This window comes from Helianthus annuus, chromosome 13 (assembly GCF_002127325.2).
Source record: "Helianthus annuus cultivar XRQ/B chromosome 13, HanXRQr2.0-SUNRISE, whole genome shotgun sequence".
Lineage (NCBI taxonomy): Eukaryota > Viridiplantae > Streptophyta > Magnoliopsida > Asterales > Asteraceae > Helianthus > Helianthus annuus.
Genome location: NC_035445.2, coordinates 102,874,442 through 102,888,062, shown reverse-complemented (window position 1 = coordinate 102,888,062; position 13,621 = coordinate 102,874,442). Strand labels below are relative to the sequence as shown.

The window sequence follows — 13,621 nt, the reverse complement described above, 5'->3', positions numbered from 1 at the left end:
ATGGAAAAAAGGACATGACTCGATTTTAATGTTAAGTTATCTAACTGAGACAAAAACGATACAAGTGACCTAATTAGAACACTTTTAAAACTTGGTTAGTATTCTGTAACATTTTCCTTGAATTAGTTTTGTAAGTTGCTTTAATTAGGGCATCCTAGGATATTTTGTTAAATTAGAATTTATTTGTAAAATTTTAGATTTGTAACTAAAATAATGAGCTAATCCAACGAAAATGTAAGTTAAGCAACAACTCAAAATTAGTTTGCTTCACACAACTACAAAGTATGACACTTTTAAGAGCATTCATAGTAGCATCTTCATATTTATGTTGTGTATTCTTTATATTATATGTAGTATTTAAGAGTGTAGGAGAAAGAAAATGTTACTGTTTATTGGTAAATTTGATAAGACACGATTCACCCTCTATAATATTTTAAGATATTTTGAAAGTGGTGATAAGTAGAGAAGAGAGAAAAGATAATGATAAAAGTGTAAATAAACATTATTTAATTGAAAATAAGAGAGAAAATACAGTGATTTTTAGTATAATTATAGAGATAATGCTCTAAAGGATGGCGTAGTGTTATGTGCTCAATTACCCTCAAGGAGAGGTCTCATATTCCATTCTTGCTTCCACTGGATTATTGTTACTACCTCTCTCTGAAGGCGACCTACCCGGCTTTTGTCATGCTTTACATATTCATTCCGGATAGTAGGGTATAGGCGGGGCCCATGTGTTTACCGGTAACGGGTTCCCACAGTCATAAAAAAAGTTTAAAGTATGACTCAAAAGTCAAAACATCTTTGGCTTGGTTGACTCATTTTGAATTATTATGTAGAAAAAAGACTAGAGAGAAGCAGGTGCATGTATCCATCTCTGATCAATCTGTTATCTTGTCTTATTACAGTTTCTTGAGCTTGGCTGACCAACTTAATACAAGATCCATAAACTCCTTGATCATGCGCCGTTCGGCTCAACTAAGAACACTAACTTTAATACAGCAACAAAAACGCAATCCCAACGTGTCATAGCTGGGCGTGCAGATCGAATATATATGCATATATACTCCAAACAAAAATGCTGTAACATATGATCAAGACTAAACTCTCATTTCTATCTCAAATTCAAAGAATATAACCTATCGACATTGATTTCCATTTTGAGCCGATCGAATCAACTTGTTTATAAGTTTTTTAAGCCTTTTAGCTCCTGGGCCCGATTTAACCAGTATCGGTTTCCCGACCTCAGAACAAGACGGGATATCTCTGCACCATCCACCCGGGGTAAAGCTTCCGTTAGATCGGTGTAGTATTTCACTATCAATCCGGTCTAAAATAGTTGTGTCTTGGTCAAACTTACGTGCAAATGCAGCCCCGCTTTTAAACATTTTAGTAGCGTCACTAATGTTTAGGACATGTGGATGCTGCTTTGGTGGGTTGTCCCATGAAATAAAGTGCATATCATGGTTAATCACGGTTGGAATGAATTCTGGAACGTTGCATATAACGGTTTGAAAGTAACCTTCGGGTGAAGAGACAAAGTTTGTGTAGTACATGAGTAGAGTTCTTGGAAGATTATCCCAACCCCATATGCAATACTCCACAAACGAACGCGATAGAACCATCCAAGCAGATCCTGCAAAACGATAAAATTCTTAGATGCGCATACATAGGATCGTGGTTGTAATTTACGGGTGGCAATCGTGTCAGGTTGAATTGATGAACCCAAACACCACCAATGCATTTATTTGTGTCAAAAGACATTAACCCCACTACTGCTCTAGTGGTGGCCACTGGTATTTAAGTTCCATCTATAGTGGGCCCAGGTGAGTTTTCCCCTCCAGGTCTCAAGTTCGAGTCTGGGTGATAGGGGTTTCTCATTGAGGGGTTTAAATTGGGGATCTATTGTGCGAGGGGGTTCTCTAGCGCGGACCCGGTTAAGACAACGTATGCTAAACCTCCCGACATTCGCGAATAATTCACACCTTTCAAAAAAAAAAAAGACATTAACCCTAACCCCAAACAAACTTAAAATCATGTCACTACCTGTATAACCCATTTATCTAAACGAGCCAAACGGGTTGTAAATGGGTTGATGGATTCTCAATAGGTTGTAATTAAGTTGTAAACGGGATACGCTGGTTTGCGGGTTGACTTTATAAAAATATATTTTTTATTTTAAAGTTAAATGGGTCGACTCCTTTTATAAGCAGGTTAAACAAGTGACAAGTTAACCTGAACACGACCGGTTTTTTATTAAATGTGTCAGTTAACTTGGAAGATACCCTAAATTATGTTTTTAAAAAGGTTGATACCCTAAAATAAATTTGTTACATTTTATGCCATTTGTCTTCAAAGTTTCAACAAATTTGCCAAATATCGTACGTGTTACAAAATCTCATATTATTCTTGCATTTTCCATAGAATGATGAATTTGATCCTACAAAAATGCAAGTTCAACGGTTCCAAACTTCCAATCTTAAGTCACACTTTAAGGATCTAATATACATCTGAGACGCGCGTCACCACAATTGACTCGAAACTAATTAAGTAAGATGTTGGCTGAAGGCTATAGAGTTACAATGGTGTGAAAACTTACCGGTAAACAATTTAAATGCAGTTGGCAGAGGCCTGTCTGGTTGCACCCAAAAGATATCAGACTTCTTATTCTCATATAGTCCAGGATCAATCATCAAAGGCATCGCTCTCTGATCCCTGCATATACAAGTAGACTAAGGTATAAATAATAACAGATCCGTATGCGTGTTTGGAATAGGTGGCAAGACGGGCAGCTTGTGTAACGGGTCAATTGGACCTGGACGTGTTGTGCTGACCGTCACCAACATATTTTTATAAATATCTAAGATAATAATATGATGATAAAAACATGTTATAAACACATGATTGAGTTTGGGTTACTTTTCAAGCTGCTCGATCCATTTGAACTGTTTTTCCTTCTGGGAAAAAAAAATATTTGACCATAGGGGTGTGAATTTCTGACACGACATGAACCTAACCCGAAACTTGTGTGTTTGGGTTTAGTTTAAATGGGTGCAGGTCAATTTAAGGCTGAGCCCGCTACCCGTTTAGCTAAACAGGTCGGATTTGTGTCAACCTAACGGGTTTGCGGGTTGACCCGTTTAACCCATTTATATTTTATTTTTATTTTTTTTTTTCAAAATGTGTTTTATGTCATAATATTAAACTATTATAACTTAAAAGAGAAATTGTCATAAGATTTTATAACTATAATGTAATTGCTTTATATATATATATATATATATATATATATATATATATATATATATATATATATAGGGGAAGGTTCAAATGAGAATAAATTTTTATTGAGAAGAAAAAGAATAAAAGGGTACAATTGTAAAACATTAAATAGTTTTTTTCTCATCTCATTTATTATTATGTTTGACTAATTAATTAGTCATTAAGACTATAATCCTCCACACTAAATATTTTTGCCTACACACATCAAAAGTTATCCTACACATTTCGAAATTTATCCTACACATATTGAAATTTATCCTACACAACTCGTAATTTATCCTACACGCCTCGTATTTATCCTACACTATAAATGAATTTTTATTTTTATTTTTTGTGAAAAATATATATCTTAAAAATAAGTTACAAATTTAATATAGTTAGTTATTAAAGATGAAACTACCAATTAATGATGTATGTAAGTTTACTAATATACTCTTATAGTTACATTAAGTACAAATATTAAATGAAGTCTAATGAAGCATTCCTATTGGTTGAAGTTTCTTCTTTTTTCTTTTTACAAAGAATTTCTTCTCATGTGAACCTTCCACTATATATATATATATATATATATATATATCTAAGATAATAATATGATGATAAAAACATTTGACCATAGGGGTGTGAATTTCTGACACGACATGAACCTAACCCGAAACTTGTGTGTTTGGGTTTAGTTTAAATGGGTGCAGGTCAATTTAAGGCTGAGCCCGCTACCCGTTTAGCTAAACAGGTCGGATTTGTGTCAACCTAACGGGTTTGCGGGTTGACCCGTTTAACCCATTTATATTTTATTTTTATTTTTTTTTCAAAATGTGTTTTATGTCATAATATTAAACTATTTTAACTTAAAAGAGAAATTGTCATAAGATTTTATAACTATAATGTAATTGCTTTATATATATATATATATATATATATATATATATATATATATATATATATATATAGGGGAAGGTTCAAATGAGAATAAATTTTTATTGAGAAGAAAAAGAATAAAAGGGTACAATTGTAAAACATTAAATAGTTTTTTTTCTCATCTCATTTATTATTATGTTTGACTAATTAATTAGTCATTAAGACTATAATCCTCCACACTAAATATTTTTGCCTACACACATCAAAAGTTATCCTACACATTTCGAAATTTATCCTACACATATTGAAATTTATCCTACACAACTCGTAATTTATCCTACACGCCTCGTATTTATCCTACACTATAAATGAATTTTTATTTTTATTTTTTGTGAAAAATATATATCTTAAAAATAAGTTACAAATTTAATATAGTTAGTTATTAAAGATGAAACTACCAATTAATGATGTATGTAAGTTTACTAATATACTCTTATAGTTACATTAAGTACAAATATTAAATGAAGTCTAATGAAGCATTCCTATTGGTTGAAGTTTCTTCTTTTTTCTTTTTACAAAGAATTTCTTCTCATGTGAACCTTCCACTATATATATATATATATATATATATATATATATATAGAGGATAATGCTAGATAAAAAACCCTAAAATTCTTAGAAAACTTTGGAAACCCAAATGGGAAGCCATTTTTACCCAACCTCCCGACATTTTTTTTTGAAAAAAATTACACATGTAATATACATGTTTTAGAGTGTTTTGGGCCAAAAAAAACAAAAAAGCGCCGAAGGGATTTTTTTAAAAAAAATAAACAAATTTCAGCTCCTAACACGTGTTAAGCAAAAAAAACAGAATTTCGCTGAAAATTGCTGAAACTTGTTTTTTTTTTTTTAAATATCCCTTCGGCGCTTTTTTGATTTTTTTGGCCCAAAAGTCTTAAAAACATGTATATTACATGTGTTATTTTTTTCAAAAAAAAAATGTCGGGAGCTTGGGTTTTCTCGGGTTTTTTATATATATAGGGTTTTCTATCTAGCCCTACCCTATATATATATATATATATATATATATATATATATATAGGACAATGCTAGACAGAAAACCCTCATTTAGGTAGAAAACTCTGGAAACCCAAATCTCCCCCCATTTTTACCCAACCTCCCGACATTTTTTTTGAAAGAAATTACACATGTAATATACATGTTTTAGAGTGTTTTGGGCCAAAAAAAAAACAAAAAAGCGCCGAAGGGATTTTTTTTTTAAAAAATAAACAAATTTCAGTGCCTAACATGTGTTAGGCAAAAAAGACAGAAATTGCTGAATTTTTTTTTTTTTAAATTATCCCTTCGGCGCTTTTTTGATTTTTTTGGCCCAAAAGTAAACATGTATATTACATGTGTTATTTTTTTCAAAAAAAAAAATGTCGGGAGGTTGGGTTTTCTAGGGTTTTTTTATATAGATAGGGTTTTCTATATAGCCCAACCCTATATATATATATATATATATATATATATATATATATATATATATATATATATATATATATATATATATATATATATATATAGGGGAAAGATAAATCGAAAACCCATGTGAGTTGAGAAAACCCAAATAAACCCTATGTAACATTTTTATTTTTTTTAAAAAAAAATTGGGAATGTAATATAAATGTACACGGACCTATCTATGAAAAAAATGTAAAAAACGCTTACTATTTTTTTTTAAAATGTTGAAAATTTGTATGTTACATTTTTTTTGGACATATATATTATGTAACCTGAAATTTTGTGACATTTTAAAAAAAAAAAAACTACTTGGTGTTTTTTTGTGTTTCTTTTTTAAAAATGTTCAAATATATGTATATTACATTTCCTATTTTTTTTAGAAATGTTTCTTGAGTTTACATGGTTTTTTTACAAAGGTTTTCTGAGTTTTCTCAACTCAAGTGGGTTTTCGATTTATCCTTCCCCTATATATATATATATATATATATATATATATAAAGCACGAAATATATAACATGCGTAATTATTTTTTTGACCAAAATAACGTGCGTGATTTTGGATCTCATGCGTGATTATGTGGTCCCATGCGTGATTATGTGGTCCCATGCGTGATTATATGTTCCATGCGTGATTATACCCCTGATCCAACGGTTACCATTGTCTCCTACGTGAAGTATGATAAGCCGTAAAGTATGTTAACCTTTCTCTAACATACATTATGCCTTATCGTACTTCACGTACGCGACACCAGTAACCGTCGGATCAGGGCACTAATCACGCATAAGACACAAAATAACGCATGGGATCCATTTTTTGGTGATAATCACGCATGGAAAGTATAATCATGCACGTTATGATGGTAAAAAAAATAATCACGCACGTTATGTTTTTTGTCGCGTACGTTATGTAGGTTAAGGCGTTTTGTACATTATACTCTCTCTCTCTCTCTCTCTCTATATATATATATATATATATATATATATATATATATATTTGTATTTTTAGATGTAAAACTTAAATTTTAAAATATTAATATCTGAAAAAAAAATCGGTTAAACGGGTCGTGTTCGGGTCAACACGCGAATCTTAGTGTCGTGTTCGGGTTCGTATGTATGACACGATTTTGGGGTTCAGGTCAGGTTGGATGCACCAAACCGTGAACACGACCCGTTTAACACCCCTATCTGACCCGTTCGACAGTTTGCACAAAAATAAAGCCATTTTCACATAAACAGGTTGAAATTGTCACCCTTAGCCTGAAAGTGAGGGGGCTTACTCTTTCCAGCCCAATTGGCTTGTGTGCTCAACAAAATTCCAGTCTCGATTCAGATTACGAAATGCAGACAGGAGATCTGAAAAATGTTCAAGAAATCAATCGGTCTTGTTCGTATACTCGACTTAATATCATTAATTGGTGTTTGACTTCCCCAACCATTGTAGTTGAATTTTAGTTACAAATATTTCTAGCAATGAATTCGCACTTTGAGAGACTTTTGACCCATTTGACGCGTTTAGTCCCGCCAAAATATTATTTCCTATAAATATATGATTACAATAGTTACATATTTCGTATTAATCCAAATTTTTTAATAAAAACTATTTAGGAGATTTGGCAATTAATTCACACTTTGGGAGACTTTTGACCCATTTGACGCGCTCACTTTAAAGCTATTTTTATATGTTGACCCCTTACAGAAAACATAACCTAAAACAACCCGTTCATAAGTAAGTGGATTAATTTAAAAATCCGTTATAGAGTGCCTAATTCCTCTGATTATTATTCTTTGGCATGTTGCTGCAAACAAATTAGTACTATGTGTGAATTATGAGCAAGTTTGAAAAAAAAAATATGAGAATCGAAAGACAACATTTGGTCCAAAATTGTTCATTTTCAAACGAAAAAAACGGTAAAAAAGTTAATAACATGTATATCGCGTGTAACAGAGAACTAACCATCTTGAGTCACTAGAGGATAATCAGATGCACTAAGGTTTATAAACCAATCCCAATCTTTATTCCTTTTCAACAGAATTGCACACGCATGAAGAGTGTTCGACACCATCGTGGGCCCTCTATACGTCACCATATTCGCTTTCATGATCATATAAACGTTCCCAACTTCAGCAAACATAGGATCTTTCTCAACTCGTGATGCAAGCTCCATTCGTTCATTGGGCTCCGACTCAAGATCAAGATGAACAACATAATAATTCAATGGATGATATAATGCTCTAAGTGTTCTCCAAAGCTTATTTAAGTCCCCTTTTGACCCAGAAATCAAATAAGCGAAACGAGGGGTGGAGGATCGAGATTCTAAATGGGTCGATTTAACTCTTTGTTCGGCGAAATGTGGGATCGAGTGATTTGAGGAAACGCGAGGGTTGAATAATGGGAAATATGAATTGATTTTGTACAAGGGTGGAATGAGGCCCATGTTGAAACAAGTTAATAAGAGGAATAAACAAACAATTGAGGTTATAGCAAGAGGGAATGCCCATGGTTTTTCTGTGTGAAAACATTTACAATCTTTTAGTTTTATCATGATCTAACTCCCCCTTTATAAAAGCTTAGATTTTCCGCAATTCAATGGCGGGTAATCGTCCAAAGATCTTCTTATGTTGATCGTGGCAGTCGGATTGAAGGCTGTTGAATGAATAAAATCAAGAAGATTAGTTCATTTTTCATGTTTTTATGCTTTGAAAACCAAGAAAGTTAGTTCAATTTCCATGCTTAAGAAAATCAAGAAAAGTAGTGTAATTTTCATGTTTCCATGCTTAAAAAAACAAGAAAAACCCAAGAAAGTTAGTTCAATTTCCATGCTTAAAAAATCAAGAAAAGTAGTGTAATTTTCATGCTTAAAAAATCAAGAAAAATAGTTCGTTTTTCACGTCTCTATACTCAGTGGCGAAGCTTGAGATTTTCAACCCGGGGGCGGAAGTCACCGGACCTAAAAATTTCTATAAAACTGGATAGTCAAAAACGTATATACCGAAAAATTTCTATACGAAAACTACATACTCTCCACCACTGAACGGTATACTGCTTAAATAATCAAGAAAAATGTTTTGTTTTTCATGTTTCCATGCTTCTTAACAAATCAAGAAAATAATTTTTATATCTAAGCTTAAAAAATCAAGAAAATAAAATCATTTTTTCTGTTACAAAGCTTAGAAATCAAGAAAATTAGTTCAGTTTTCATGTTTCCATGCTAAAAACTCAAGAAAATTTGGTTCAATTTTCATGTGTCCATGCTCAAAAAACTAAACAAAATTTATTCTTATCATCATGGTAGCGAATAACCACTAGATCAAAACAAAATTTAAACAGCAACCATATGAGATCATATTACAAAAAATAAAAATAAAAAATAAAAAAATCCCCAAAATCAACCTATAATACTTAAGAACACCATGGTTATCATATAAACACACACTTTTGTGTGTGTAATCATATTCACACAATTATAAACCACAAAAACCAAATCATATCACACCCATAGGAACAAAATGTCAATATTCACATCATTAAATTATTAATATCCAAATTAATATCCAAACAATGAAACAGTAAGATCAGAGTTCAAGAAACATTCATATCAGATTTTAATACATTCTGAATAAATCAAAACAAATTAACAAAAATCATCACATACCCATCACAAACTAATGAAAACCCGATAAATTTCTTGAATAAATTAATCACCTTGATTGAATCTGTTGATAGAGTACGAGCCTTGATGGAAAGAGAGGAGAAAACAGAGTATTTTTATTTTATTGATGATTTGATCTGTTTTATTCTGTTTGAATATTCATATTATGTTTTGATTATATATTTGTTATGGTTAATCAAAAATGCTGCTTAATTCGACACGACAGCTTAAAATCAGACGCTGTTTTCTAATTTTTTTGAGAAGAGAGTGGACCAGGATTTTATTATTATTATTATTATTATTATTATTATTATTATTATTATTATTATTATTATTATTATTATTATTATTATTATTATTATTATTATTATTATTATTAAAAATTTTGTTATGGGTGTTGGTTTTTTCGGTGGTCGGTTGTCTCAAATGTTAATTTGATGTTTGAATTTTCTATGGGTGTTGGTTTTTTCGGTGGTCTGTTGTCTCAAATGTTAATTTGATGTTTGAATTTTCTCTTCTGGTTGAGTCGGAACTCAGATCATACAATAATGATATGATGTATTTACGACATGTTAAAACTATCTCTAACAATAAGGTTTTAAGGTAATTATGATCGAGTTATATTCTCTAAGCTAGAAAGTCCCAAGAGTCGATTGTAAAACCGTAATATACATACGATATCAACTTAAAAGAATGAGAAATTGTGAGTTCAATTGACGATGCATCATGTATACTAAATCTGTTCATGCTTGAATTTAAAATACTTTTTTAAAAAGGAAATGATTTTAAAATCAAATTGAGATCTATTGTTTATTTGAAAATGGAACATATAAAATCAAATTGAGATCTATTGTTTATTTGAAAATGGAACATAGATCTATTGTTTATTTGAAAACGGACCATAATTGTCAAAGTGTACGATTTTTACTTTTAATAAGGATCATGCTAATCACACACAGCCAAAATAATTTTCACACCCCTAAGCGCTCCGCTTAATAATTTTCACACCCCTAAGCGCTCCGCTTTGGCCATAGCGCGGCGCTTAGGGCGACAAAAGGTGATACGAGGTTTCGAATGACTGACTGAGTGACAGACTGACAGACATAAAGCTTCCTAGGTTTCAGTCGTCCCGTGAACCCTAAGCGCCGCGCTTTGGCCATAGCGCGGCGCTTCGATCCCAAATTCTGGCTTTAAATCACTGGCCAGACAACAGATTCATCACTCGAATTGTTTTCTGTCGATCTTCTTTGCTCTATTAGTTAAATTTTTTGAAAAAACGATGTCGTGGTTCAGTAACTATCTTTTCGGTGATTATTCTGACGAGTCGGTTGTTCCTGATTCTTACGAGGGGACCGCTATTTCTGACTCGTTTGAGAAACCGGTGTCGTCCAACTTGAGGGAGACAGAGGTTGTATCTGGCATTCGTTATCGTGATAACACGGTGCAGCTGGATTTGAATACCCCTGTGGAGGACCCTTACGCACAACAGGGTTATTCGAATTTCGGTTACGGTGGCGAGTATAGCTTTGTACAGCAGGAGTGTTATCCAAACGAAAGTTACGGTTGTCAACAAGGTTATTCGAATTTCGGTTACGGTGGCGAGCAAAGCTTTGTACAGCAGGAGTGTTATCCAAACTAGAGTTACGGTTGTGAACAGAGCTTTGAACATCAAGTCTATTCGAATCTCGGTGACGATGGTGAGCCGGAGGATGTGTCTGTTGACGAGGAAGGTTGTTACCCGGTTACATTTTCGTTTGATACAACGCAGACCTTTTCGTCACGTAAAGAGTTGGTGCGTTGGGTACAAGACACGGCAAAAGACAATGGTTACCTCATTGTGACAAAGAGGTCGAATAAAAGAGGAGAGAATTACAAGATTTGGTTTCAATGTACTTTTGGTGGGGAGCATAAGAGTGTAGCTACACAGAGGAAAACGGGTAGCAAGAAAATAGGCTGCCCGTTCGAGATGATCGGGTTTTCGGAATCATCCGGAAGTGTTTGGAGGATCGAGGTGACGAAGGCGAAGCATAACCACACTCCTATTGAAAACTTCGAGGGTCACGCGTATGCGAGAAGGCTTTCTTCGGAGGACAAAAAACTGGTTAAGGAGTTGGCAGAGCAAGATATTCGCAACCAAAGTATTTGGCGAACGCTGACAAAAAACAATCCGGCTAGAAAGCTTATTCCGAAAGATATACACAACGCTGTTCAGAAGATCAACGCCGAAAAAAATGTCGGTAAGTCTCCGATGCAAAAACTTGAAAACATTCTTATCGAAAAAAATTACACTTATTACATGCGCACGAATGAGATATCGAACGAAGTTGAAGACGTCTTCTTTGTTCACGAAAAATCATTCACTATGTGGTGTGCCTTCCCGCATGTGCTAATGATTGACGCCACATACAAAACGAACATGTACAACCTGCCATTTGTTCAGGTCGTAGGCATGACATCGACAAACAAATCGTTTACGGCTGCTTGTGCTGTATTTCCGCCGAGAAGTCAGAGAACTACCTATGGGTGTTGCAGAGGATCAAGTCTATGCTGGCAGGATGTATGGAACCGCGCGTGATTTTAACAGACAGGGATTTTGCGGTAATGAACGCGTGTGAATAAGTTTTTCCAAAAGCGCATAAGTATCTTTGTCGGTTCCATATTCAACAAAATATTAATAAGAACAGCAAGAAGAAATTCTCTGACAAGGAGTGGAAAGAATTCGTACGTACATTTTGGACATTGTGCGAGTCCACGACCGAGGAAATATACATGTATAACTTGGAAAACTTTGAAGCACAGCTGAAAGAAGCAGACCGTGAACGTGAGTATTTCTTACATAATTATGTTCAAATTTTATATAATAACAAAAACTGACTATTTACGTTTTTTAATTTTAGAGGTTTATGATTATATGAAGAAATCCTGGTTGGATCCGTACCGTGAAAAGTTTGTATCTTGCTGGATTAACCAAACTATCAACTTTCGCCAGACTACGACCAACAGGGTTGAGAGCATGCATGCAACATTAAAAAGTCACTTTCCAAGTCATCGCAACACACTGGATAAACTTGTACTGTATGTTGATCATGTTGTTGCTAAACAATACGCCGAGATTAGAAGTACCTTTGAAACAAGCCTCCGAAAAGTGATGACGCACCACAAGAAGCAGCCCATGCTTGCATATATTCTCAGAAAGGTTTCAATATATGCGATTGAGCTTTTGAGTATGGAACTAAAGCGTAAGGAAGACGGGTTGAGAGCCTACGGTGCAAGCTGTGGTTGCCAACTTTTTACCAGTTGTGGTTTGCCATGTGCCTGTCGTTTGGAAAAGTTGGAAAATAAAGGTAATTATTATTTTTGAACTTTCTCGTTATGATTTTGCCACCTAATTTGTTTTCATCCACAGGTCAGCAAATCCGGATCACACACATAGACGTGTTTTGGAAGAAGCTTGACTTCAAGCCTGCAAGGAATAAAATAGAGGATATTGATGTAGACGTGGAATTTGAAAAATTGAAAAAACAGATCGATCCAACACCCCCTCAAGTGAAAAGGAGCTTCTTTGAAAAGTTTCAGCAAATCCTCAATCCAGGGAACAGTAACAAAAAACCTCCTGCTGTTCTGAAGAAAACTCGTGGTCGACCAACATTGAAAAGGCAGGAAGAAAGAAAGGTTGAAGCTGCTAGACAAAGCTCTTACAATCCGTCAGAAGAAACTTGGGTCGATGCCTCAGACGATCTTCCCCGTCACAGCTCGTACATATCAGCCGAAGATTCTTGCAGAGGAAAGAATACCAAACCGCTCAACCTACACCCTGATTTCCCGAATATCAAGCTCGGTCCTAAGACGGATATAGCGATCCGCAACTACGCATCTCAGATTCCCAACGTGATCCATCCATACATCGTTAAAATAAAGGACGTGAAACCAGATGGTCATTGTGGATTTAGATCGGTGGCTGTTGGGTTAGGATTGAAACAAAATTCATATTTGAAGATCCGGGAACAGCTTCTAAAGGAGTTATGTATGCACGAATCGCTTTGGAGGCAGGTTTTCGATCCGGAAAATGTAGGACATTATGATGCGCTGGTTAAACGGATCGATTTTCAGGGGGTGGGACGAGCAGGTATCGAAAATTACATGTCGATGCCTGAGACGGGGTTTCTTATTGCCCAACGATACGGTGTGATTGTTCACACCTTCGACATTCGTGGGAGCGATACAATTTTCCCTATGCTGGGCGGCCCAAACGAAGCTGAGGAACCTCACCTGGTAGTTGCGGTTGTGTTCGTCGACAAGGGGCATTTCATA

General features: G+C 34.3%; 1 protein-coding gene across 2 annotated transcripts; it reads right to left on the bottom strand.

The window, feature by feature from the left end:
* Positions 1-848: 848 nt before the first annotated feature.
* LOC110898873 (beta-glucuronosyltransferase GlcAT14A) lies at positions 849-9,502 on the bottom strand. Of its 2 annotated transcripts, none has more exons than XM_022145730.2 (5): positions 9,364-9,502; positions 7,615-8,304; positions 6,938-7,013; positions 2,600-2,715; positions 849-1,636 (listed from the first exon to the last, which is right to left on the bottom strand). In XM_022145730.2, exons 2-5 carry the CDS (start codon positions 8,201-8,203, stop codon positions 1,140-1,142), a joined length of 1,278 nt encoding a protein of 425 aa, XP_022001422.1. In that variant the 5' UTR covers positions 8,204-8,304; positions 9,364-9,502; the 3' UTR covers positions 849-1,139. The 2 variants fall into 2 exon arrangements, with proteins under 2 accessions (XP_022001422.1, XP_022001423.1); XM_022145731.2 differs by having other exon boundaries at positions 9,314-9,447.
* Between the last annotated feature and the right edge of the window lie 4,119 nt (positions 9,503-13,621).